General features: G+C 49.4%; 8 protein-coding genes across 8 annotated transcripts; 4 read left to right on the top strand and 4 right to left on the bottom strand.

Moving 5' to 3' along the window:
- Positions 1-1,641: 1,641 nt before the first annotated feature.
- On the top strand, positions 1,642-4,389 carry N7489_000334 (uncharacterized protein; the record flags this gene model as incomplete). The annotated part of the gene is made up of 3 exons (XM_056706089.1): positions 1,642-2,001; positions 2,050-3,155; positions 3,219-4,389. The coding sequence occupies 3 exons, from the start codon at positions 1,642-1,644 to the stop codon at positions 4,387-4,389; spliced, it is 2,637 nt and encodes an 878-aa protein (XP_056570391.1).
- Positions 4,390-5,225: 836 nt separating this feature from the next.
- N7489_000335 (acyltransferase family protein) lies at positions 5,226-6,599 on the top strand (the record flags this gene model as incomplete). The annotated part of the gene is made up of 1 exon (XM_056706090.1): positions 5,226-6,599. One exon carries the CDS (start codon positions 5,226-5,228, stop codon positions 6,597-6,599), a length of 1,374 nt encoding a protein of 457 aa, XP_056570392.1.
- A 243-nt stretch (positions 6,600-6,842) lies between these two features.
- On the bottom strand, positions 6,843-8,487 carry zpr1 (zinc finger-containing protein ZPR1; the record flags this gene model as incomplete). The annotated part of the gene is made up of 5 exons (XM_056706091.1): positions 6,843-7,177; positions 7,229-7,897; positions 7,957-8,062; positions 8,120-8,288; positions 8,348-8,487. 5 exons carry the CDS (start codon positions 8,485-8,487, stop codon positions 6,843-6,845), a joined length of 1,419 nt encoding a protein of 472 aa, XP_056570393.1.
- An 801-nt stretch (positions 8,488-9,288) lies between these two features.
- N7489_000337 (uncharacterized protein) lies at positions 9,289-9,803 on the bottom strand (the record flags this gene model as incomplete). Its single annotated transcript, XM_056706092.1, has 2 exons — positions 9,289-9,564; positions 9,618-9,803. The coding sequence occupies 2 exons, from the start codon at positions 9,801-9,803 to the stop codon at positions 9,289-9,291; spliced, it is 462 nt and encodes a 153-aa protein (XP_056570394.1).
- A 1,496-nt stretch (positions 9,804-11,299) lies between these two features.
- N7489_000338 (RTP1/Tango6 family protein) lies at positions 11,300-14,853 on the top strand (the record flags this gene model as incomplete). The annotated part of the gene is made up of 3 exons (XM_056706093.1): positions 11,300-11,375; positions 11,433-12,012; positions 12,063-14,853. 3 exons carry the CDS (start codon positions 11,300-11,302, stop codon positions 14,851-14,853), a joined length of 3,447 nt encoding a protein of 1,148 aa, XP_056570395.1.
- Positions 14,854-16,041: 1,188 nt separating this feature from the next.
- On the bottom strand, positions 16,042-18,340 carry N7489_000339 (RNA lariat debranching enzyme; the record flags this gene model as incomplete). The annotated part of the gene is made up of 3 exons (XM_056706094.1): positions 16,042-18,069; positions 18,130-18,231; positions 18,308-18,340. 3 exons carry the CDS (start codon positions 18,338-18,340, stop codon positions 16,042-16,044), a joined length of 2,163 nt encoding a protein of 720 aa, XP_056570396.1.
- Positions 18,341-19,438: 1,098 nt separating this feature from the next.
- canA (putative cullin binding protein CanA) lies at positions 19,439-22,650 on the top strand (the record flags this gene model as incomplete). Its single annotated transcript, XM_056706095.1, has 3 exons — positions 19,439-21,790; positions 21,842-22,180; positions 22,234-22,650. 3 exons carry the CDS (start codon positions 19,439-19,441, stop codon positions 22,648-22,650), a joined length of 3,108 nt encoding a protein of 1,035 aa, XP_056570397.1.
- Positions 22,651-23,094: 444 nt separating this feature from the next.
- On the bottom strand, positions 23,095-24,659 carry N7489_000341 (class I SAM-dependent methyltransferase; the record flags this gene model as incomplete). Its single annotated transcript, XM_056706096.1, has 10 exons — positions 23,095-23,170; positions 23,231-23,659; positions 23,725-23,911; positions 23,963-23,988; positions 24,051-24,167; positions 24,216-24,257; positions 24,317-24,346; positions 24,424-24,480; positions 24,538-24,584; positions 24,633-24,659. 10 exons carry the CDS (start codon positions 24,657-24,659, stop codon positions 23,095-23,097), a joined length of 1,038 nt encoding a protein of 345 aa, XP_056570398.1.
- Positions 24,660-25,777: the final 1,118 nt, after the last annotated feature.

Here is a 25,777-nt window from a genome sequence, read left to right on the forward strand (position 1 = left end):
GCTGCGAGCTTGCCCTAATCAAACCGAGGTGCCAAGCCTACTCCGTACTAGAAACCGGATATTTGGATCAATAGTGGAGAGCTTACAAGTTACTATCGTATTACCTACGGAGTATGTTGTAGGTACAGCTGAAGATCTATGGAGTCGATCCCAGAGAGCAAATCAGCATCGAACTGCCCGAGCATGAACCTGTCCGATATGGTTAGTGACAAAAAACCTGGTCGACCCACTTTAAGACCATGGTTTCGCCGGTGCTCTTTTCTAAGGTTCCGAACAAGGTTCGAGCCGTGCATAAATGTACCAACCAGGTACACTTATGTAGACAGATACACATACAATTCAAATCGTATGGATCAATTAGCGTGTTCTCAAATTTGAATAGCACAAATAGAAGAATGACAGGCTATAAGCCTATAAGCACTCAGCCAAACCAAGACCGCTAAAGCGGTACTCCGTATGATGTACATCCAATCTGCTGGGTCGCCTGTTCTAGGCATTTTGTACTCCACATTGTTATCCACACATGACGAAGGTCCTGAATATCAATAGTTCAAGGCAATATGCACACGGGAACAAGTTGTGGGGCGTTTGCACCTATATTGTATGTCAGGACCATGTCAAAACGTCAAAAACTCTGAACTGTCAGGTCATATCACGTCAAATAATACCAATTGGGCAATTTATCACGCGACCTGCCCATCGAGTAATAATTACAATATAGACATTCCAGCCTCGAGATATGCATTGATTGTGACAAATCATAAGCTTTTAGACATGTACCGAGTAGATAGGCAGACAAATTAAATAAAAAGGAACGGAGGATTGAAGTGCCTGGACTTAGAATATGGTATTTGTAACCCGACGACAGGTAATGAGGTAATAGGTCAAAACTTTCACTCCGTACAGACAAAAGGCAAGGCGTCAATAAGAAGCTCCTTGAGTTTGTACTACTAAAGGTAGCAAAATTGTTCGTATAAAGCTGAACTTAGTGACAAAATAGGTTAGTTTTTTGAAGCCATTGCTCCAAATCGTTTTACTGGCGGCATTGAACCCAACTAAGTAAATCCGCTTCTCTTTTCATTCCCTCCCCCTCTGGGTTTGTTTGACCTATTACTATTTCGCATTCCTTTCTGTTCTCATACTTTTCCGTACACGTTTGTTCAAAATAAAGATAAAGTTAGGCGAGCCAAACCGCTGGGTCCTGATATGTACGGAGTACGGAGTACAACAGAACTACATCATTGGGCACCAAGATGTACAATATTGAGATGGAGAGCAAGGTATTATTAACATTTCATACCAAACTTCAACACCTAAGTACAAGTAATATTTCCTATACCGAAAATCTCATCTGTACAGAGTGTTCGCAAGTTCCGAGGTTAGTGCGACAAGATCTTGGAAGCAAAATTACTAGCCAATACAGTGGCGATACTAGTCTCCGAGGCTCCACTGATTGACAGCACCGTCACGATTGAAATGTGAGCACACGACAGCTCAATTGCGAACTTTCAGCTTCCAATCTCACAGACCACACCCATGTGAAGACCACATCCCTTCCCGGGCAATTCCCACTCTTCCTGTCTCAATTGCCTGGAGCCCACTTTGACATCTGGAGTCTCAGATTATCGAGAGCTTGTAGCCATGGATTCGGCTATCGCTGCTCATGAATTGTTGCAATACCTTCGCTTTGGATATCCTCCTGTTTTGATAGCGATTCTCTTCGTCGTCTTTCTGGTCCATTCCTCCCAGGTAGCCAAAGATGCTGGTCGGAATACCAAAGTCCAATATGGCCCCGGTGGGAAACCACTGCCCAGGCGAACCCGAATCGTGATGGCAGTAGCCAGGGACTTGCCCGCCGAGCTTGCGCGGAATAAATCCAAAGGCTGGTTTATTTGGTTAAATCTTTTTGTATTGGCGACCTATATTGCGGAGGCTGCAATTCATATGAGCCATACCATAATCTCAAAGTCAGAGCAGTGGTGGTGTGGCCAAGCAGTAGTGGTAAGACTCCTACTTCCAGAATTGACATCAAAGCTAACAAGAAACCAGGTCTTTGTTGTCGGGTCTTTCTTCGCTCATACCGTCATTCTCATCTCTTTACTTGATACGAACCCTGCACCATCAATCGCGCAATTCGTCCCATGGCTCTCGGCGATTCCTTTCGAGGTAGCAATCCTCTCGACTTCAGTCTCAATCTATTCTCATGCCCACCGTGAACCTACTATCGAAGACCCTTTTGGTGGGAGGCTGCGCAAAAAAATTACATTATGGGAGGGACTAGAGATTTCCGCAGGCTGTGTGCGGATTTTTGTTCTCGGGCTATTGGTCGCGTCCTACATTTTCAAATCTGCCCGCAAACTTCGCACCTCCAAGGACGCCGAAGATGCCAATGTCGGAGAGACGACCAGCCTGCTAGACTCAAGAGGCAATGCCAATTCGGATGACAGTGATGGCTTGACCGATGGCCAACAGACCCCCGAAGTAGAAGCGTGGGTACGCCCTTTGACAACTCCTTCCACCAATTGGATGGAATATCTGAGTGGCTATTCCCTATTCTTTCCATATCTGTGGCCCTACAAATCCATCCGGTTGCAATTGGACGTCGTCGTCTGCTTTGCTATATTAGTTTTGCAGCGAGCGGTAAATATCCTAGTCCCATATCAAGTGGGAGTGATCGCAGACTCGTTGTCCACCAGTGATGGGACTCTGCAAGTGCCCTGGATGCCTATCTGTTTGTACATCGTCTACCGTTGGCTTCAAGGCAGTCAAGGTTTCCTTGAGTCAGTTCGTTCGAATCTGTGGATTTCAGTCAGCCAGTATGCATACATGGAGTTGTCCACCGCTGCGTTCGAGCATGTTCATAACCTAGGACTGGACTTCCACCTGGGTAAGAAGATGGGCGAGGTTCTCTCCGCTCTCACCAAAGGCAGCTCAATTAACACTTTCCTTGAGCAAGTGACATTCCAAGTGTTGCCGATGTTCATTGATTTGGCCATCGCCATCGGATACTTCCTCGTCGTATTTGACGTGTACTACGCGTTGGCTGTTGCTATCATGACATTCTTTTACCTTTATTCAACGGTCAAAATTGCCTCTTGGAGAGCCAACATGCGACGCCAAATGGTGAACGCCTCTAGACAGGAAGATGCTGTCAAGTAAGTTCCATTTCCTGTTTCTTGTCTCTGTTTTGTCCCGTCGGGCTTTACTAACCTATACAGGAATGACTCCCTCGTGTCCTATGAAACAGTCAAATACTTCAACGCAGAGGAATACGAGTTCAATCGCTATCGAGGGGCGGTGTCAGACTACCTCCGTGCGGAATGGCATTCCCTCTTCGCACAGAATCTCATGAATATTTTCCAAAATGTGATCTTCATGCTTGGCCTTCTAATCACCTGCTTCATTTGTGCTTACCAAGTTGCTCGCGGTCAACGTCCAGTCGGCCAGTTCGTTACACTCCTCACCTACATGGCCCAACTCCAGGCCCCATTGAACATCTTCGGGACCTTCTACCGGTACATTCAATCTGCATTAATCAACGCAGAGCGTCTTCTCGAGCTGTTCCGCGTCCAGCCGTCTGTAGTAGATGCACCATCTGCAACACCGCTAGCAGTCTGTCACGGCCGAATCACATTCAACGACATCGAATTCTCGTACGACACACGACGACCTGCTCTCGACGGGTTGACCTTTGACTGTAAACCGGGTACAACCACTGCTCTGGTAGGAGAATCCGGTGGCGGAAAATCAACGATTTTCCGCTTGCTGTATAGGTTCTACAATCCGAACGGCGGAAGCCTTCTTATTGACGGACACGACACCCAAACCTTGACAATTGACTCCGTGCGAAGACACATTGGCATTGTCCCACAAGACACAGTTCTATTCAACGAGACACTGATGTACAACCTCAAATACGCCAACCAGGATGCCACGGATGAGGAAGTCTACGACGCCTGTCGCGCAGCCAGTGTACACGACAAAATCATGGCCTTCCCGGATGGTTACCAGACCAAAGTCGGAGACCGTGGATTGCGACTTAGCGGTGGTGAGAAACAGCGCGTTGCCATTGCCCGAACCATTATCAAGAAACCTCAGATTATCCTACTTGACGAGGCAACGGCCGCATTAGATTCCGAGACGGAGCAGAACATTCAGGAAGCACTATCTGTCTTATCGCGTGGGCGGACTGTGCTAGTCATTGCGCACCGACTAAGTACAATCACCACAGCTGATAACATTGTTGTATTGCACGAGGGTCGTGTCGCAGAGAGTGGGACCCATGAGCAGCTTCTAGCTTCTCATGGTCGATATACAACTATGTGGCAGAAGCAGATTCGTGCGCAGACTGAGTCTGTGGGCTTGGGGACCATGTCGGGAAAGATATAGATTTGAATATTTGGAAATGTTTCAGGGGAGTATGTATGCATATAGAGTTGCCTTGCATTTGAAGGGGAATTCCGATACTTTCACAAACTGGAAGTATCTCAGTGAATGGTTAATCATAATGCTTATTCTATGTATTTCTTTGCTTGGGAACAAATTGGAGAATACGAATGTGAAATCCACCCAGTGTGGATCTAAAGCCGAACAGGTCCGAGTGAAGATCAACCAGGAAGTGAAAGGACATCTACGAGTATGTTGTACGGATTACTTCGGAGCTGAATTGTGTATCCAATGTAACCAATGAAATTATTGCAGAAACGCCTGGCGCAGGCGTAAGTCAGCTCTGGAGGACATCTCAGCGCCGATATGCAGGGGGGTGCTGTATTTGGGGGTCACGGGGGAATACTATTCGACCGACGGAGTAGTGATTGCTTTTTGTTGCATTATAGGGGCTCCCCTACGTTGTGATGTGTCTCATGGCGTGTATGTACTATATATCCCTATATACTACCTGGTATATATATTATATAATGTATCATGCACCCTACCTACCCAGACCTACAGGGTTTCAGCCAGCCCATTGCCTGTATTACGCAGTACGAGACAACCTTGAAATGTGCAATACGTGTAATTCCTGTGACTCGATCTCGATCTGCATCATCTCGATTTCTTTACTAGTGTCACTAGTATTGAAACTGAGTTCATACTAAGTTATACGATTATACCCTGATAAAGTACTGTTCTGTAATTTTACTCCATACACGCTTCCTAAACTATTCTGCTCTGGCATTTCCCACCTCGTTGATTTTCTTTCCTTATGAACCCATTACATTCTGGACATGGAGCGCATCCTTTGGCTCGATAGCCTCCGCGGCATCGCCTCGGCTTTGGTAGTGATACACCATTCCAAGAGCTCGGAACCCAAGAGTATCGTGGGTTTTTTGACCAGGTCCTACTGGGATGAACCGGCCGAAGAGAACCATCGTCTTATCCAGCTCCCGCCCTTCCGACTTCTCTTCAATGGCCCATCGATGGTGGCTTTGTTCATGGTGATATCGGGGTATGCGATCTCTCTTCCGCTTCTGCGATGCCGAGAGGACATTGGGGCACGTAATTCGGGGTTCTTTCGCCGATTATGCTCTGCTGCGACTCGCCGAATCTTTCGAATTTATCTACCATCCATCGCCATACTGTTTCTCAGTCAACTTTTGTACTTTTGCAACGCGTTCCAGTGGAAACCTGCAGATGGCTGGCTAGGCGGGTTAAAGCCCTTGGCGGCACCATGGGCCCATATCCAGTACGTGTTGTCAAGGATAGTGCATCTACTGGATATCAGCAACCATCAAGTCGATATCAATTTTGATCGCAATCGACCGGATATGAGAACCATAAATTACCAACTGTGGACTATGCCAGTCGAGTTTCGTGGCTCGTGTGCTGTCTACTTGTTAATCTTGACATTCTCATTTTGGAGGCCCCAACCTCGGTATCTGGCATTGGCAGGTGTGGCGATGTACTGGTTTTACATGGGACATTGGGATCTCTTTGCTTTCGTCGCGGGGATTCTTCTCGCAGAAAGACACGTCGCATCTGAGTCCGAACCAGAAGGAGAAGTTGCATTATCATATTCATGTTCACCTTTCGAGAGCCCAAAGCCCATTATCAAAGCTTGGAACAAATTCAGAGAGAACATTCATCTCCGACAGGTCCCAACATTAGTCTCTTTCATGCTAGGGATGTATTTCCTTTGCATGTGTGGCGCTGACCGGTTGGCACGGGAGTACCGATGGCTGGCCGTGGCTCGATCTCCTGAGTGGGATAATGCTGAGATGATGCCGCGGTGTTGGAGGAGCGTTGGAGCTGTTCTCACAATATATGCAATCAGCAAATCTGCGCTGCTTCAAAGACCGCTTAACTCACGGCCATTGCAATACTTGGGCAAAATCTCGTTCCCGCTCTACCTGGTCCACCCGACAGTCTATCTCCTTCTCAAACGGCCAGTTCGAGACTTCCTGTGGTGGGCAGTTGCAAGAACGTCTTATCCTGGTACTATCGAGGCGAGCAAGCACGCTCTACCATTTTATATAGCATGGATTGGAACCCTGCTCGTGTTGGGTGTTGTTATGGTGATTGCATCTGAAGTTTGGAATCGTTTCGTTGACTTGAAGTGCCTGGGGCTTGCAAGGAGATTCGAGAAATGGGTTTCGTTTTAGCGGATACAGTTACCAGAATCGACCCTGAAATAACGAAGACTATGGATAGAAAGTACGGATATCGGGGTTCTACAGATTTATTAGGGCATAACATAGTAGACACAGCAACTTTTATGACTTCATCCCTGACCAAAATTTTAATGACACCAACAAATAGTATATCACAGACGCCGTTATGCAAGCCCAAAAAGAATCAGTTCATCCCCAGTATCGTGAAATGGATCTAGACCATGGACCCTTCGTTTACTCCTTCTCAGCGGCATCGGCCTGGTCCTGCTCATAACCTTCGGTCTTCATGTCTGTCAGACCGAGGTCATCTTCCTCCTCAGCCGAGCGGGTGTACTCCTCAGTGGTGATCTGGTGGTCGATAGCTGGGCTGCAAAGATCTTGGACGTAAGACGAAGCCATCGGGTCTTGCAACGTGATAGCGAATTTGAGCTCGCCGTTGATAGCCTGATCGAGGCGACTGAAGAATCGTTGCCATTTGTCCTTATCAGAGGAGACCATGCTGTCACCTCCGGAGCGAGTGGAATCGTCGACATCGAAAATGGCGCCCTTCAGCTGATCCCTGATCTCGACTATAAGAAGGGTTAGCTGGGTCAATATAGTTGAATAATACAGAAACGAACCTAGTAATCCTTCAACGGTGGTGAAACGTCCACCGAGCGTTCCTGGCTGAACATCCAAGTCAAGTTCGGGACTGTAAAGTCCTGCTGTATCACTCTTGAGAATATCGCGCGAGAGATCAACCTGGTTATCCACCTGGAGGGTGATACGCTTGCCCTTCTCGGGTACCTCGCCACCGGTCTTGATCGCAGAAGACTTGTAGCCGCAGTGTCCACAGTTCGTACCAAACAGCAGAACTTCCTTGAAGTAAGGAATGTTGACTTTCTTAATGTTCACCTCGGCTTCCTTAGTACAACCGGGACACTCCGCAGGAATGCTGTAGACCTGGCCATCAACGATATCGAGATCCTCTGGGTTGCCGGAATCGAACTGAGCTGTGTCTTCTTGGCTGACAGCGTTGGCATCAGCGGAAATTCCCAACTCCTCATTCTGTTCGCGGGTACGCGGGTATTCATGACGCTTGTACTTGTTGCCACGATCAGTGCTGTTAGGCGCAATCCACGAGTTTCCAGTGAGGTCATCCACGGAGACGGTGAAGGGGAAAGCGTCCTCGCGTGTCATGATCTTCTCAAGACTGGCGATGATAGGCACAAGGGCATCGTGAAGCTCAGGGGCTTGCTCCTTACGGAGATCTTGCTCTCCCGCCAAATTCTCATGAATGAGTTGAACCACTAGAAATAAGGAAGTTAGCGTTTTGAAATCGATCTATATAGCATGAGGCTTCACGTACTGCCTTCCACATTGGTCAGCTGGCCGGTTCCCTTCGGGACTTCAATCTCGTTGCCGAGCTTGGTGGTAAGTTTGAAACTTGAAACATCACTCCGGATGACTTGGCGCTAAAATATTCAGTTAGCTTTAGCAGTAGGAAATTCACTATAGCTGCAGGTACGTACCTGAAGATCCTGCTCATTCTCGACCCTCAAAGTGTAGACAGTTCCTCGCTCCTGGATCTGGCCGGCCGATTTAATCGTGTTGTTTTTGAAGTGACAATGTTCACATTCGAAACTCTCAAGGATGACGTCCCTGAAGTAAGGGACTCGGAGCAAAAGCAAGCGCGTCATTCTGGTTGGAGTGAAAGTTAGCGACATGCAAAACATAAGAATTGAATATGAGAAACGAACCCTTGCTCATGGCAGTTCATGCAAAGTGACTCTATTGCCATCGCGCCAGTGTCCTCGTCACGCTCCACAAGATCGCCGGGCTTTTGGAATTGCGACTCAAACTGTGCCTCGAGGGCATCATTGTCGGCTTTGCTGACCATCGTATGAGAAATGCAAGAAGAAAATTAATGAGAGATAAGGAAGGATGTAACTCCGATATCCACCAACGATGTGTAAAGAGGAAGATGCGGGGGGACACCGTATTGAAGTGAGTCTAAAGCAAGAGTTTCTTATCGCAAAAAAAATTATCGGAGCCACAGGAACATTCCTCCCTGTTCTGCGCGGGGCAGGTGGGGGTTGCTGACAAAGAGTGGGATGAGGTAATGAATTTCTGCCACATGTCACCGCCTTTCATGGGCAGTGAGGTGGATCGCTGTCGTGATCTACATAGATGGCTACGACATAGGTGCATGACTGCAGATCTTCATGGACAACGTACGTGCATTGTGCATGAATCTAGCTAACCCACTTGTGTTCACTGTCCCGGTCTCCTTTTGTTGGATCTCCCATTATATCCACTCAAACGACATGATCTGCAAATGTAGTTAGCATCATCTTGAGATAGGGTTGGGGGGTACTTATAAGAAAAAATGTGGCCGTTTCCACCACCAAGGCGGTAGAAACGGCAGTCCACCGGCTGTCGCCTGGCCAGAACATTCTGCTCCCGTGTAAAGAACCATTGTTTGACGCAACGCCCAAGTCCCGGTGACAATACAACGGCTCCTCAGCGGTACAGAGATCGCCCGATTTCACATTCGTCGCTTTACAGTTCACTCCAATCAGACACTAGGGACGAGCCTTAACCGGGAACGCGTAGCAGCAGACAAGCATCGTAGACAAGCCAAAGCTTTGATCCTCACTCGGGAGAGGTCCCACAACACCCACTGCACGACGCATACACGTTAGAACCGACTAAGGACATCGCCCCTATGCCAACTAGAAATGGGCTGATACGTCAAAGCGTTCGAACGATAGAAATCGCACATTTCTCCGACCAGAACAATTGCGATCATTCGAGAAACAAGAGGGCGAGTATCAAATGCAGGCGCAAACAGGAGTTGAGGAATGTCTAGGAACAGACGACAACCGATGAACAGATCCCTCGAACCCACAAAAGCCCACGCAACCTTCACAAAGCCAAGCCCAACTTGGCCGAGACACAGTAAGCTCAACCGAATCTGCTAAACGGCCATCCATCTCCGCAATACCAGTCAACTCGCCATTGTCTCACCGACACCATCGCATGAGCATGAAGCCGAGTCTCCCGTGTGTGATACAGTACCCTTTGGGACAGGTTTTTGTTTCCTCTCCCGGTTGACCCGAGGATCTTGCAGGAGGGCATGTTGTGAAGCGCACAAACAACATCCGGAAAAATCGCTTCCTTCTTCCCAAGGGAAGGAACAATGATGGAAGTCATTGTTGAAGTCGGCGCCCATCGATCTATTCACAAACTACTTTGCGAAGAGGTGGTTAACACGGTCGGCCGGGATCTTCTGACAAAGTCGAGTCGGTGGCGGGTGCCGTGACACGAGGTGCCTAGCCGCCTGTGAGGCGTAGGAATAACAGAACCCAAAAAGTTGGAACGCAGGGGCAAGATCCCCAGGGATCCTGGAATAGGAAACATGCGCAGGAGCAGACAGTTGGTGCTAGCAGAATTGACGAGAGAATACAGGCGAATAAGTTCGAAAACACCAAATCGCTTGGGGGAAATCTTTTGCCATCCGGAACGAGACAACAGTTCGCAATCTTCTATGTTCTCCTGAGACCAACATTGAAGAATCATAGGGCAGCATAACCAAAGAACCTCGCGACAACTTCAACTGTGAAAATGCCTGGGCAATTTTTAGGGAGAGGAATGTTGATTCCGGCGAGTGGATCCTTTGGATATGCTGAGACTATGACTGTGTGTAAGGATACTGCTGTGTTCTAGGCGCGAAATCTCTCAGCCAATCAATTTGATGTCCTAGGGTATTCGAGACTTAAATGTCGCATTCAATCGCCATCTGGTCGCGCTGCCGTGATTGCTCCTAAAGGTGAAATCTGATACCGAAGTACCCGACATGCTTCACCCGCGTTCTCTTCTCGCTGAACTGATATCCGAGGCATATGGCAACCATCCGTTTGTGACCGGTATGCAGCGTCCAGCATAGGTAAACCGACGCGGTCTCCATTTGGATAACGCATAGTAAACCGTCTTTTGTGCTCGAAAGCTCTGGCCAAGTCGGATATCTTTCACTTATTCGGACCATCACAGTCTGTTTCAGCTAATCGTATTATCCGGCATACGCAATCCGTGAAACTGTGCCCGTGAGGACATTGAACCGAGGAGTAGGCTTAGGGCTTGACTCCCATGTCTTCTGCACCGAAACAATTTGAGTCGCCGAGGGCGAGACATACGTGACGGTTCACCATTGAAGGCAGCAGACGAAATGGAGAACTGAGGGGGTTGATCTGTACATGTGTGCCTTGGAAGGCAAGAGACTCGAGTGGCTCCACACTTAGGAAACGGTCGCGGTGGAACTCCGGCAGGTCTGAACAGAAATTGGGTCCAATGAATGCCGTAAAACAAGCAAGATTTGGAGTGGTTAAAAAACTGGCCATGGCAGTTTGAGTTGTCTGTAGAAAGGGTGCGTAATGAGCAGTGGATAGAGTAGACGAAGTTGGTGACAACAACAACACCATTTTGGGGTTGGCGCAACTCAATGCGGGCAAGCGCGACGTGACACGAAACTGACGCGATTTTCACCCGACTCTCACGTGACTATAATCCGGGCCCGTTATGACATAATCAGACACAAGCGCCAAGACCGCAATTGTTCGTGATTATTCATTCACTTCCTGGACCTGACAAAGTTGATGAGGCCAATATCCTCATTGGCATGAATTCGGCATGATAGGATCCTCAAGTCATTTATGATGGGAGGTCCACAGCAAGTTTGCGAAGCGTTCGGCATTGCTCAGAACTTTCTGACCCCAGTCCTCGACCGAGGTATGCCCGTTTAGATGTCAAGTTACATTCATATCTCTGGCGCTGACTATCTTCAAGAGGAAATACAGAAGACGCAAGGGAGATCTCTGCTGCAGATCCTCAGTCAGAATTCAGGGCATGATGTTGCTGGTGATGATGCTTCGAGACCAACGGTGATCAATAGGGCTTTGGATATCTTGACCAGTATCCACAACTCGTTTGTATCGCCCGAGGACCAATATGGGTCCCTTCGATTATGTGGGGAGGTTGACTCCCCAGCTGAAGATGCCAAGCGCCGTCGCATCCTACATGCGTTGCTGGACCTAATTTCCCTAGAAGGAATATATCCTTCTCTATCATCTAGCGTTGGGATCCCCCTACAGCAGCGGGTGATCTCGGTATTGCCGGCCGGCGTAATTGCAAAGCAGGCTCAAGTTGTTGCTAGCAGTGTACCTCACGACGAGCCTCTTTTGCGCCGTATAATCGACGTTTTGGTTGACGTTCTCTTCGACCCGAGACCAAGTCTCCAGCCGATCATTCGTGGTCGTATATTGAGTGACATAATCAGTGGCACATCCGATCTAGCCTTCAATCCAAATTCCACGGCATTATCTGAGCGGAACAGATATCAGAAAACATTGGTCAAGATACTCGACGAGTACGTTCTCATTGAATTTGCTATTTTTAGGTAATATTAACGGCCTACAGTACCCCAACAACCGTCTTGCTGCCCACATTGTCCGCATTCCTTCAGTCGGATACTGCGCAGTGGTTCAAATCAACAATCTCCAGTCAGATATCGCAAGTTCCGCTACGGCCCGGCGGAGTAGTGCAAACAATCATGTTCATTGCTTCACAGTTTTCCCCAACGTTAGGCCAGGAAGCACAAGAACAATTAAACGGCCCTCGTCTGACTGTCCAGGCTATCATGCAGATCTCACGGCTCCTTTCTTCTGTGCCATCTGATGTCGATCCAACTGTCTATTTTGAGACAATTGCTCCCCAACTGCTGGCATTAATAGACGGCGATGATCCAGATCTGAGGAAAACTGCGTCATACGTCGTCGGTAACGGAATTTTGGGGAAACGTGCTTATGGCGCTCCTGGTACTGTTGGTCACTCCATCTTTGTGGAGCCGATATTCAATGCACTTACCGCGAACCTCGATGCTAAATCGAGGCGATGGATCAGCCGCTTCACCGATATCGAAGGCTCCATGCCACAGCCCCCGCAAGCAGATCCCGCATCTAAGGTCTTGGTGGATGGCGCCACAGTGGACCTGGCTCTTGACAGACTAAGGTGTCTGACGTTACAGCATCCAAACCCAGGTCTCGTGAAACGAATCGTGTATCCGATTCTTCTTCCACTGTGGGGGTTGATTTGTTTCTCTCAGGAGGAAGAGCGGACCTCATTCCATGACAGGGTCTTTCCCCTACTCCAAACCTATTTTGGTATCTCCGTCGGAGTGCAACCCCTCAAAAAGCTGGTTGATAATCTTCTTTGGGATGGAGGCGCGACGTGGACATACAATAAAGACTCCGACGCTGGAGTTGTGCTGCAGAAGCGAAGCGAGGAAGCAAACGAGCACTCAAATCTGGTGCGGCTGATCGATTCCCTCCAATCACGAGCTGAACTCTTTGTCAGTCTCATTGGCTCCGATCCCAGCAGCGAGGAACGAACCAGTGATATCTTCCTTTATGTCAGTCAAAACTGGCTAGTACAGCCCCAAGGTTCTTCAGTCCCTCGCGATACACTGAACGGGGGCCCCGTCGGGGAAGGTGACAACATCATTCAGAAGCTTGTCAGTGCCAAGGTTGCGGAAAAGCTACTTGACAACTTCAAAGAAGCGCTGACTCGACGCCCGCTCCGAGTTTTAGAGCTCATCAAGCAAGTCATTGATGGGGAGCTACATAGGCTTAGTGCGCACGGAACGGCAAGGCAAGGCAAAGTACATAGCAAGGTGTCGCTGTCGTCTTTAGCCAATATTGTGGAGCCGAAAGACAAAGACAGGGAAGAATTAGAAAACGACTCTTCTGAGTCCGTCTCAACAGCGTTCAGTTTGATGTCTACACTGCTTGCATCTGCCGAGTTTTCTCCCACTGCTGAAATTCAACCCCTCCTTGGATCTCTGAAAAAGGACATCGATCAACTCATCCCGTTTCTCCCTTCTACCCTCTCCAAACCAGCAACGACCTCGTCTATGTTGCTAGAGATTCAGCTTGCCGCTGCAGACGAAACCACTGTCAAGGCAGTACCAGCTCATATTCAGGACCTTGACACGCACCGCCAAGCACTTTCAAATCTCAACTCAGACCTACCACCCGTACAGGCCGAGGGCCTATCGCTGATCTCGAACCTCATCCTGAACTCGTCCCCTGTTCTTGATGTGGGGTCAACCCTCACACTCCTACTCTCACTCATCACCGACACATCTAAGACCGCCGCCACCGAGGAATACACGTACCTCGGTGCAATCAAGGTAGTCGGTACACTAGCATCACGTCATCCACGGACCACGATAAAAACCGTGGTCGAGGAGTACGCAGATAGACGTGAACAACGAGGATTGGACGAAAGACTCAAGATTGGCGAGACTCTCCTGCGCACAGTCCAGGAATTGGGAGACGCGCTGGCCGGTGAGACCGCCAAAATTCTTGGCGAGGGTATGGTTGCCGTCGCCGGACGGCGTGGCAACAAGCAACAAGCACAAAAAGCCCGCAGAAAGCAACTTGCCAAGGAGAGGCGGGAACAAGAACGTGCACAGCGCAAGGAAAAAGAACCGGCCTTGCCTGAAGGCTGGTCCATTTCATCTGGAGTAGCTAAGGCTGCTTCCGAACTTGACCTCACAGAACTTCATTCGGACGACGAATCCCCAGAGCAATCAGCGTACGCTACAAACGTGGTCGCTGCATGGGCTGCCGGTGCATCAGGAGATGATGCCCCTGATGACCTTCGCATCCGAGCATCCGCCATTTCCATCCTTGGATCGGCCATCAACGTCAACATCCTCGGTCTTGGCCCTGCCATTCTTTCTTCTGCTGTCGAACTCGCGCTTGCTACCCTAACTCTCGAGAGGGAACCGGAGAGTGCCATCCTCCGCCGGGCGAGTATTGTTCTGATCTTGGACATCCTCAAAGCTCTCGAGACAGCGCGGGAGAGACGCGGAAACAAGGACATCGGGTTCGGCTTTTCGCTTTTAGACGACTCCGGTTCCAATATGCAGGGACAGTCTACTATTGGTAATATACCTGTTATGTTACGCACGCTCCGCTTCGTCGAGGGTAGTGAGGAGGACGGGCTCGCCCGTGGAAATCTACGTGCTTTGATCGAGAGTTTGGAGGCTTGGTCGGAGAAGTCTTTGATGTGGGGCATTGGTGCCCAGGATGATCAAGATGCCTTCACTCCCCAATTTGGACTGGGCGACAGAATCGCCGGTCTACAGATTGACCCTATGGCAGGGGAGAACACTGGACGTCCGCGCATCGAGGAGATTGAATGAAGCCAAGTGCTAGTTAAATTTGTCCAATAGATACCATTTCCCGTAAACCAATATTGAACGTCTGTCAAATAAGATATAATATGTCCACGGGTGGAAAGGCTGGTTATGCTGGACATCCGGCAGCCGCACAGATCCCCTCAAATAACCAACAAGGGAATAGCAAATATCACCAACGAATCAGCTCTCTGATTCACCTGGTCCTCCAGCATCATTGGTCTAGTGGTAGAATTCGTCGTTGCCATCGACGAGGCCCGTGTTCGATTCACGGATGATGCACATCCTTTTTTGTTTCATTCCATAGAATCCACTATATTTCCCTCCTTATATCCTGCGGTTGATGTTAAGAAATGATTTAGGAATATATGCTGTCAGTGATTTAGCTGGTCCGCTCTATACGCATTGGTCTTCACCTGCACCTTACAAGATTACGACAAACCAATCGAAGCTGAATACTGTTAGCTGTTTATAAGTGGCATGGCTAACGAACTTTTACCTCTCTACGCGTTTTTCAAAACAAAACTTGAAAGATTGTTGGCCAACTTGATCAGGCCGGATCTCCTCCATTGACTGGTGACCAAGCAAACGGCTGTAGGGGTTATACATTTTATTGTTACAGCACACTAGCTGTCTCGAGGAACATATGTCATATCGGCTTCTTTCAGTCTCTTTTATCTCCCGCAAAATATATCCTCTAATAAACAATAAAACCCAAAGAGATATGGATGTACAACCTTCCAAGGTTGGAAACATATGTATCTTACAAATGTCACTCTCTGGGAAAGTGTATATGTCAAGCTCCGAACTTCATTTCAGCCAGCAAGCAAGGGAAGACTACAGACTAGAGAAGACATATATCATAAGTTGGGGAGAGATACCGGCGAGTGAAATAGAAGACAGACTTGAGGCACATGACTGAAAGCATGGAGAAAATAACGGTAAAGTCCTACTAGCCAGCTACATACGGCCGGCGCCTAGGTGCAAAGCAGAGGCGAACTATTGCAACTAACCTAAGTCGGAAATAAGGGACACCCAGACCTGCTGTATGGATTCATAACTGCATGTAGATACATGTGCAGAGCTAAACATATCTTCCCCAGTTCGAACATCCCCACGTTATCGGAATCAACAGTGGCAAGCCACCAACAAAAGCAAAAAGCGCCTGAGGCGCGAGAGCCCAGCGCAAGTCAATTACCAGGCATCGCTCTGGCCCGAGGGACCTGAGCTGCCACGGCCACCACGACCACCGTAGGCACCGCGCCCAGGACCACGTCCGCCACGACCACGACCACGACCACGGCCCCCTCGTCCACCGCGACCACCACGGTTGCCCTGGAAGTGCTGACGAGGTCCTTCAGGGCGTGGGCCGGCCTCCATGCGAGCCTGACGGTCTTCCTCACTCATGTCAAACTTGTTTTCGATACCCACCAGACTGCAGAAGGCAGAGGTCTGAGGGTTGGTGTACTCCTTTGGTTGGTCACGTGTGTCAATCGAGACCCAAGGATCATACACGGGTGCGGTCGTGACGAAGTCAGTGGGGATGTTCAACAGCCCAGCTTCCACAACGTTCTCGACTACCCATTTCTCTTCTTCGGCAATCCGTTGCTGGTAGTATTCATGTCCCTTATGGGCAGGGACACTTCCTTTCGGGTCTCCACCAAACTCGAGCTCATCGGCAAATGCACGAGTGATTGCCAGCCACTCCTGGTCGTACTTCAGTCGAAGGGGAGACTCCACCGCGGCATGATCCTGCTTGGAGATTGGCTCAATCTCCAGCAGCTCAACAAAGTCATCGTGATTGTGAGGCTTGTCCAAGGTCAGGAACTGGGTGATCTCGTTCTTGATCTCATCAGGAGGTGGAAGACGCTCGAAATCCGTGCGATTTTGGGTAGCCTTGGGTTGAGAAGACTGTGCAAGGCTGCTCGGGAGTTCAGCCTCCACTTCCCCAATTCGATCATCGGCACCATCGGTCCACCAGGAATCAGTAGAGCGATCATGAGCCCAATTAAGAGAGATGTCGGCCTTTGGAAGAGCCTCCTCAGCCGGGGGAGACTTGACACTTGCCACGCTGCTAGGGCTGGTTGAAATACTGATCTTGTCAGTATTGTCGGCGACATCGTTCTCGGCCTTCACGTTCCTAGTCGCCTTGACCTCTCTTGCCGTCTCAACCGACGACGGATATCCCTCGGTGGCCACCTCCTCGGAAGACGCATTTAGAATGCTGTCTTCCTGACTGACTGTGTCGGTGCTCTCGACCTTCTCACCATCGACTGCCGCCGACTCAATTCTTTTTCCGTCGGGGCCACGTATGAACTTCTGAATGGGACCGCCGCCAATCTTGACAGTTTCCTCGAAGGTAATGTTCCGCGGAGGTTGCGGGTTTCTCGCTCTGATCATACGCATGAATTCATCCTGGTCGCGTTTCTCTTTCTCAGCCCGTCGGGCGTGGACTCCGAAGTCATTCCAAGCCTTGATACGATCCTGTTCAGTTCCAGTGGCAGTACCAAGCAATTGATGACCAGCAAGGGCGCTGGTGTCGATGTTACTTCGGGGAAGTGGAGGGGTATGGTCAGTGTCGACAGCGACACGAGGACCGTTGGGACTCAATTCCTTGGCCTCCGCAGGTGGGCTATGGGGCACCTTTGCAGTGAATCGAACATGAAGATGGGCCGAAAGCCAATAGGCAGGGCGCAGATGATTGAGGGCTTCACGTGCAGCGACACTTCCGAGCTTTCCTGAGTCGGAATCGGCTTTGAAGCCTGACTTCTTGCGAAACAGGGTTCCGTAATCTCCATGTTTCTCGACCCCCTTGGGCCAATCATGGGACAGGCCGATGTCGATCTGGGTGCGTACTTGCAGCAACTTGCGGACATCCAGCTCCCGGATATGGTAGATGGAAGAAACATCATCTCTGTTGTAGGGCAAGCGTTCGTAGTGGGGCTTCCGGTAGTCGTAGCCCTTCCAGATGCCCGACATTCCCGAGATTCGGAGAGGTCCAAAGCGAACGATGTTCGCGGCACCCATGAAGTAGATGTTGGGGGCCACCCAACCGCCATAGTAGAGCTCAGAAAGATGATTACTCGCCTCATGATTGCCCCCAATGAACAGTGTCAAATAGGGAGCAGTACGATCGCCACTGTAGTACTCGTGAAAATCGCCGATTTGCTTGAACTTGTCGGGGACAGAGAGACAAGTCGCATCATTGGCATTACGTAGAGCCTGGTTTGGTCAGAGTCAGCATTGAGCTTTTTGTGTGATGGGACATGACAATGAGCCCACCTGGAAATCTCCGCCGATGATAACAAGATCAACAGAGTCCCAGCCTTTCTCAGCGGCTTTGCGATCTACAGTCTCATAGATGTCATTCAGACTGCCATGGCCCTATATAAGATGGTTAGCAACCAGCTGTGAAGTGGGATATCAAATGAAGTGTATCCATTCATGCAATGTTACTTACGCAGCCCTCCACGGCAATGCGTACCGGCGCCATTGTGGACGAATCCGACTGAGCTGTTGGATTTTGATAGCACGGAAAAGAAAGAAAGACAAGCCTCGGATTGACACTGTCAGGAAAGAAATATGAAAGAAAAGCCCTGTTACAAAGCCGAGCAGGAAATAAAAAGGTAGTAAACAAGAGAAGAGTAGGAGATGAAAATAGCAGAGAGATGTAGATGGGAAGAAGCCGCGGGTGGAGCTGGGCTTTAAGCTCCCGCGCGGCAAATCTCTGAATAGCCAAACGAGCGATTGTCTTTTCTTTGTCTTCCAAGGTTCTTTGTTCTTTTCTTTGTCCCCGATTTCCTTTGTTCTTGAATTGCCAATTGTTTTGATTTCTATTGAGAAATCTTTTTCTCTCAATTAGACAATATCGCGCAATGTCTCACATTGATTCCTTTCTCATTCAGGCTGCCTCGGCTGTCCCCATCGGCTCATCGACATCGGCTCATCTGCTAGCAGTGCACACTCGGCTTCTCCACGAGGAGTCCAAGTCATTGAATGTCCCACAGAAGAGAGATCACTGTGGAGCGTGTGGTAGCATTAGAAAGCCCCAGTGGAGTAAAGTTACTGAGATCAGGCCGAGAAAAAGCAAATCCTTAAGCTCTGGATCGGCATCTACGGGTGCTACAGTGTACAAGTGCTTACGCTGCAGCCAGCGGACAGTACTGCCTCGAAGGAATTCAAAGAAACCTATCTCGGGACCTTCGTCTAGAGCTACGGTTACGTCTACTCGAGGGTCAACTACAGTAGGTGTTGAGGTGGAAGGTGCGAGCCAGGCCTCAACAGATCCCAAGGCAGGTGACAATCAGAGCAGCAAGAAGAGAGCCAAGGCAAGGAAGCAAGGTGGTCTTCAAGCTCTTCTAGCCTCCAAACAACGCGCCCAACCCTCACTTGATCTGCTCGACTTTTTGCAGTAGAGGTCGCGCACGTGAGTTTATTGCTAAATCGGGACTAGCGCGGGGCAGCTAGCTTGCTTGCGACTCCAGGCCCGTGACGGTGTCTCCCAACACCATATCTCCAGCGCGTGTGTCCGCAGAGTCAACCGCGATTTCACTTTCTTTAATTCACGCTCTCCTGTGATTCTATCATAACGATGTCGTCTTACTCAGACGACGACGAACATGACCCCCAGGTGGATGAGCTCCGCGAGACCGCCTTGGTCACGCTCGAGGCCTTGATCAGCTCCTGCAACAAACAGATGCAACCGTACCTAACGAACACCACCCGATCAGCTCTCCGCTTTTTGAAATATGATCCAAACGTCGCCGAAGTGGAGGACGATGAGGAGATGGGAGGCACACAGGACGATGAGGGTGGGGATGATGCCACGGAGGAGCCTGACCTGGAGGACGACGAATTCGGGGACTTTGAAGAAGAAGGTGGCTACAGTGATATCGACGACATGAGCTGGAAGGTACGCCGGTGTGCTGCCAAGCTTCTCTACACCGTCATCTCTACCTACGGACTCGGTCGCGCTTCGGACGCCTCAGCCCTGTTTCAGCAAATTGCCCCAGCTCTGATCTCCCAAATTAGCAGAGAAAGAGAAGAGAGTGTGAAACTTGAGGTGGTGTCCACATTGACGGCGCTTGTCCGTAAAACCGGCGAGGGCTCCATGATCGTCACATCCAATGACTTCTTAGAGGCCGTGGGTGGCTCGAAGAATTCTCGCAAGCGCAGACGCCAAGATAGTGATGCGTCAATGATTGACTTTGAGCCGAGTGCTGGAACCTCGTCAGCAATGGATTCTCCTGCTGTGCCATCGTCCCCCAAGTCTGGTTCCCAGGCTGATCTGGCTCGCTCCGTACCTTTAATTGTACAGAACCTTGTGAAGGTTTGGAAGCAGGCTTCGATCCCTCTCAAACAGGCTGCCATTATTCTCCTCAAAAGCCTTTCGTTGGTTCGTTATGGTGGTCTCGCAGACCATCTCCAACAAATTGAAGACCTCATTGTGGATGCCCTCAAGACATCATCTCTCTCAGGGAGCACAGCGGCTCATACTGGGGCTGCTGTCAGCGCTGGTACCCTCCAAATTGAAACCCTGGGTCTCATTGCAGTCATCGCCGAGACCCATCTGTCTGACGCGCTATTGCCATTCCTGATTGCCCTGGTACCTGGCGTGGTCGCAGCCGTCAACGACCGCAACTACAAAGTCAGCAGTGAGGCTTTAGGCGCTGTGGAGCAGATTGTGAAAGCTATCACACCGCCACGCGTATCTGCTAACCCTTCCGATGTTGTTCTGCAGCTGCAGAAGCTCTATGATGTTGTCCACTCTCGAATCACCGACACAAGTGCCGATCTCGAAGTCCGCCAACGGGCAATTCATGTGTTCGGTGTGATTCTCGCACGTACGTCAGGGGAGCTGGGCTTAGAGTTCCTTTCATCCGAGAGGAGATCTAATGGTCTGGCTGTTTTGGTCGACCGGGTGAAGAACGAGACAACTCGTTTGTCCGCGGTTCGTGCGATTGACGACGTCGTCGTTCTCGCCAGTCGCAAGCAGGATGTTTCTAGTGATTGGGTCAACAATGTCGCCCTTGAGCTAGGGTCGAACTTGCGCAAGTCCGATCGTGCCTTGAGAGGCGCGTGTCTGGAAACTCTCCGCAGTCTTTCCATGAATTCCAACATAAGATCTCACCTCACCCCTGAGACGATCACAGCACTTGAGAATGCTGCCTTGCCTCTTCTCGCTGCAGCTGATTTCCACACCCTTACGCCTACTCTGATCATCATTGCCAAACTTGTCCCTGGCAACGGAAAGCTAATGGTGAACAGCGGTCTGATCTCTTCTATCTGCTCAATCGTGACCAAACCACTAGTCGGAACTGTTCTCAAAGCATTGCTGCTTCTGGTCAAGGTTATTGGCGAAGAAGGTGCGGGTGCTAGTTTGATGCAGAATCTCCTTCGTGATGTGGGAATTACAGGGGACTCATCAGTGGTCGGAAGAGCCGTTGGTACCCTTCTGGTCCACGGTGGACCGAATCTCGGCGTCACAATGGAAGATTTCTCGACAGAACTCAGGACTGCACGGGATGATAGCCGAAAGTGCCTTGCCCTTGCTATCCTAGGCGAAATCGGCCTGCGAATGGGACCCGAGTGCTCGCTGACCCCGAGTCTATTCATTCCCCATTTCGAATCCCAGTCAGATCATGTGCGCTTGGCTGCCGCCACTGCTCTCGGAAACGCAGCCGCAGGTAGCGTCAAAGCCTATCTCCCAATCATCTTGAATGGGTTGGAAAAATCAAATCCTCAAAGCTATCTGCTTCTCCATTCGGTACGAGAATTACTCCAGCATCCGGAGGTCGTACGTCCGGATCTTGCACCATCTGCTCACAAATTGTGGCACGCACTCCTTGTCGTCTCTGAAGAGGAAGACAACCGCGCTGTCGGGGCTGAATGTGTCGGCCGCTTGGCACTCCTTGACCCCGTTGCTTACATTCCCCACTTCCAAGTAAGTCGTGCTCATTCTTCTACGTTTTCAATACTAACTCCCTGCCCGTAGGAATACCTGGCCAATGCCGACCCAGCTGTTCGTGGCGTGGTGATTTCGGCATTCCGCTACACGCTTGCTGATTCGACTGATGCTTACAACGATGTGCTGCGACCCTTGATGGTGCCCCTTTTAACCAACATGCTCAACGACAGCGATCTGGGCAACCACCGGCTTGCGTTGACCACCCTCAACTCTGCAATCCATAATAAGATGGATCTTCTGCTCCCTCACCTGGACGAGCTGCTGCCGGCCGTCCTTGGTGACACCAAAATCAAGCCAGAGCTCATTCGAGAGGTGCAAATGGGTCCATTCAAACACAAAGTGGATGATGGACTCGATTTACGAAAGGTCAGTATCTCTTATTGTCTGCCATAGATCCCCACTGACATCATTTTTGGCAGAGTGCCTACGAAACCCTTTATGCCTCGCTCGACACTTCGTTCTCTCGCACCCATATGGCCGAACTCTTTGACCGTATTGTCGCCGGTATTGATGACGAACAGGACATCCGTGCCATCAGCAATCTCATGACGTCCAAACTGATTAAGATCGCACCGGAAGATACTGAGCGGCGGCTAGACGCTTTGTCAGAGCATTACACCTCTGTCCTTTCCTTCAAGCCAAAGGAGAATGCCGTCAAGCAAGAATTGGAGAAAGCCCAGGAGGCGTCCCTTGGCATTCTGAAGATCACTCGAGAACTGAGCAGGGCGTTCCCCGGTGCGGAGGCATCAGGCGATCTTAACAAGTGGAAGACATACATGGAGTGGGTTCGGCGCACATTTTCACCGCAGTTGGCGAATTTGGAACTGGAATCCTGAGCTTGATACGTGGAGCTCGAACCAGTTTCGATGATTCTATGCGATGAAAATTGCAATTGCGAGCCATTTGTCGCAATTATGCTAGCTTATGACATAGCTCAATGAAATACATGATAATATCGCTATGCTTGCGATCTTCCTAGCTATCTAAATATCTCCAGGGAAATTCTGAAAGCAGAACTCGCCTTCACTGCCCATGCGTGGATGAACTATACTATTATACACACGTCCATGGATCACTCCTGTGGACTACAGGTCGAGTGGCTGAGCGTAAGTAGATGTATACACTCGATTGTAGAAAGACTTCGAGAAAACGTCTCCAGCATTCTTTTCAAATCTCTCTTAATACAAACTCCATAAGGACTTGACTCGGTTCCTCTCCTACAGTCTTCATAATGACACCCAATCGACAACTCAATTACTTGCTAAGACCAACCATTTCTTTCACTCCTCGCTCTTAACCGGGGTCATCTCCGGCGTAATCTCCCCGGGAAAAGGCTTGCGCGCCCACACACGTCGTCTAAACAAGCATCAGCATAACAATCCCTCCAACCACGCCGTAGAGTTAAGCCAAACTCACGCTCTCTGATAAATATGATATCTCGGGTTCTTAATCTCCGAACGAACCTTAGCCAAATAAACAGTAACCTCATCCTTCGACCAAGGATGCGGCGCACCGAAATGCGTAAGTAACCTCAAACACCATCCCTCCATACCCGAAAGCCAATGCTGGAAATTAACAATGCCGGCCTCTTTATATTTCTGATCACGAGCCCACGGCCCAATCGGCCAGTTGTATGCCTTCTCGTGGATATCCACAAACCCGGCCTTTTGCATCATGTCATGCATGGTATCGATAGTATCTAGGGAGAGTCCGGCGCGCGCACCGCACGCGTTCATGGTCCGACCCCAGCTTCGCAGGATGCTATCTGCCGGCAGGCTGTCGTCGTCGCATTCGATGGTTGTACTGCCTTCGAGTTGTTCGATCCAGCCTCCTGCTCGGAGGTTTCTACGAGAGAGGTAATGTTAGTGCATATCGTTGAAGATAAGGGCTGGTATAAGTGGGCTATTTACTTAAAGGAGGTTGAGTAGACATGATCCCATCCCGCGGGATCGAATGAACCAGTCATAATCCGCATGTGGATTAGGTCGAGAGGGTCTCTCCAGGTCCATTCTTCTAGGACGTTGTCAACTTCGAAAACGCAATTTGGCGGCATCCATACAATGGGTGGTGGGAAGAGGTCGACTCCTCGGACAGTCGCTAGATGGTGTTAGTTAACCATGTCGTAGATCGCTGGGGATCGACACCCACCAGATGGGAACATATCAGCAACGTCGCTATAGAAGTGTTATATTGGTATAAGTTTTGTTTGTTCAAGAGGGGCTCTCTTCTGACATACACAGCCCAGTTACCCTTCCCCGTCCCAATATCGAGGATATGTTCAGGGTTTTTCCCGACAGGCGCTCTAAATAGCGGGTTCTCGCGCTCTGAATCTAAAACGAGAGCGAGCAAATGCCTGGGAGTGTTAGGGGTAATAACAAGATGAAAGGTTGGTCGTACGTACCCAGCTTCGTAGGACTCAAATGCCAGGTCATCGGACGGTACCCTGGTGAGAATCGAGGATCAGTATGCATTTCTTAGTGGTAGATACGATGACATGCATACAGATATTCTTTGTCGCTCAGAGTTTGATACCTGCAGATAGTAGGTAAGCAATGGGCCGAGCCTGGAGCCCTGCCTCCGAGTGCGCCAAATGTACGATGAAACCATACCGTCTGCCATTTTCCATCAAGCCGCGATAGATTGACGAACCGATAGACGTAGTCTCTCTAGTATCGTGTCAGAGATCGATGACGTGAGATAATGGGAGGAATGTGAGCATTTACGACTGCCAATCATTGCCATAGCCAGCTGAGAGATAGACATCCGCATCCTATAACTTGTTAGAATGGCGAGGAGAACGACTGATGGATAAACATACTACAGCAATATGTGTTGATTTCGACATGGTTCGATACTTGGACCCCTCGAAAGGAATAGGGAAGAGGGTAAAGGGGGAGACAAGGGATGAAATGCCAATTGGTACTAATGTGCAACGGTTTTCAGCCGTTTGTCCCGCAATCCTGTCGCAGGTTCAATAGTTGGGATTGGGTGGTGGGAGATAAGTGCGGCATCATGCTCCACCCGTGTAGCCTGAATGGGTTTGGTGCAGTGTTAGCCACGTTGTCCGGATGTTCCCGTCGACGATCATTGGATTAACATGACAGGGGTGTGGGCCAAGGCTGCATGTATGCCGAGATTCTCTCGCCTTGTTCTATCTTACTCCGTGTGTCGATGATAGCGAGAGTACTTTGTACCCCGAATAGAAATGAGTGCTCTGATGATAGTGTAACTATCCTATATGGTCCACGGGCAGTACGCATCTCGTCTCATGTATTTCCCAAGTTAACTGACTAGAGCGACGGCAGGTTTCCTTTTCCAAGTGGGGGTTTAAGAATTGTAAAGGGAAACGTGCATCATGCGGGTTTGGCAATTAGACCTCGAGGGATGTGCAATGCATGTACTCTGTATGTTGTACTCCGTGCGCCGCGTGCTTTATTTATCAGGCCACATACTAGTTAGCCCAACTAGGTTAGTGTACTAGTAGTCAGTTATCGGTCCATACTCCATATTAAAATAGCACTTTTTTCAAGACTAAAATATATTGACCGTAGAATAGTAGGAATCTCTAATGTCGGAACTACGGTAGAATCAGAGGGAACAAGATATAAATCAGGGGTTCCCATGTCAAACATTGGATTCGACGGTGGCCTGCATTTCCAACCCAGTCTAGAATACGGCTACCGACATGTTACCTAGGTATACAAGTTATGTGATATTATAGGATTTGCTTGTCCTTAAATGTATTCAATGCTTGAGGTTGGGTTCCTCTACCGAAGAACAATTACGAAGATTTACGAAGATATTACGTTATGGTGTATATTTCCATACACAACATTGAAAATTATGTTGCTATTGCGAGACCAAATACGTACTAGTAAATGATGTCAGAAAAGAATAGAACGGAATCTAGCCCCTCTAGGCCAAATTTAGTACTACAAGACCCTTTCCATGGTTGCCTAGTGG

Source organism: Penicillium chrysogenum (assembly GCF_028827035.1).
Source record: "Penicillium chrysogenum strain IBT 35668 chromosome Unknown utg000001l_segment0_segment0, whole genome shotgun sequence".
NCBI lineage: Eukaryota > Fungi > Ascomycota > Eurotiomycetes > Eurotiales > Aspergillaceae > Penicillium > Penicillium chrysogenum.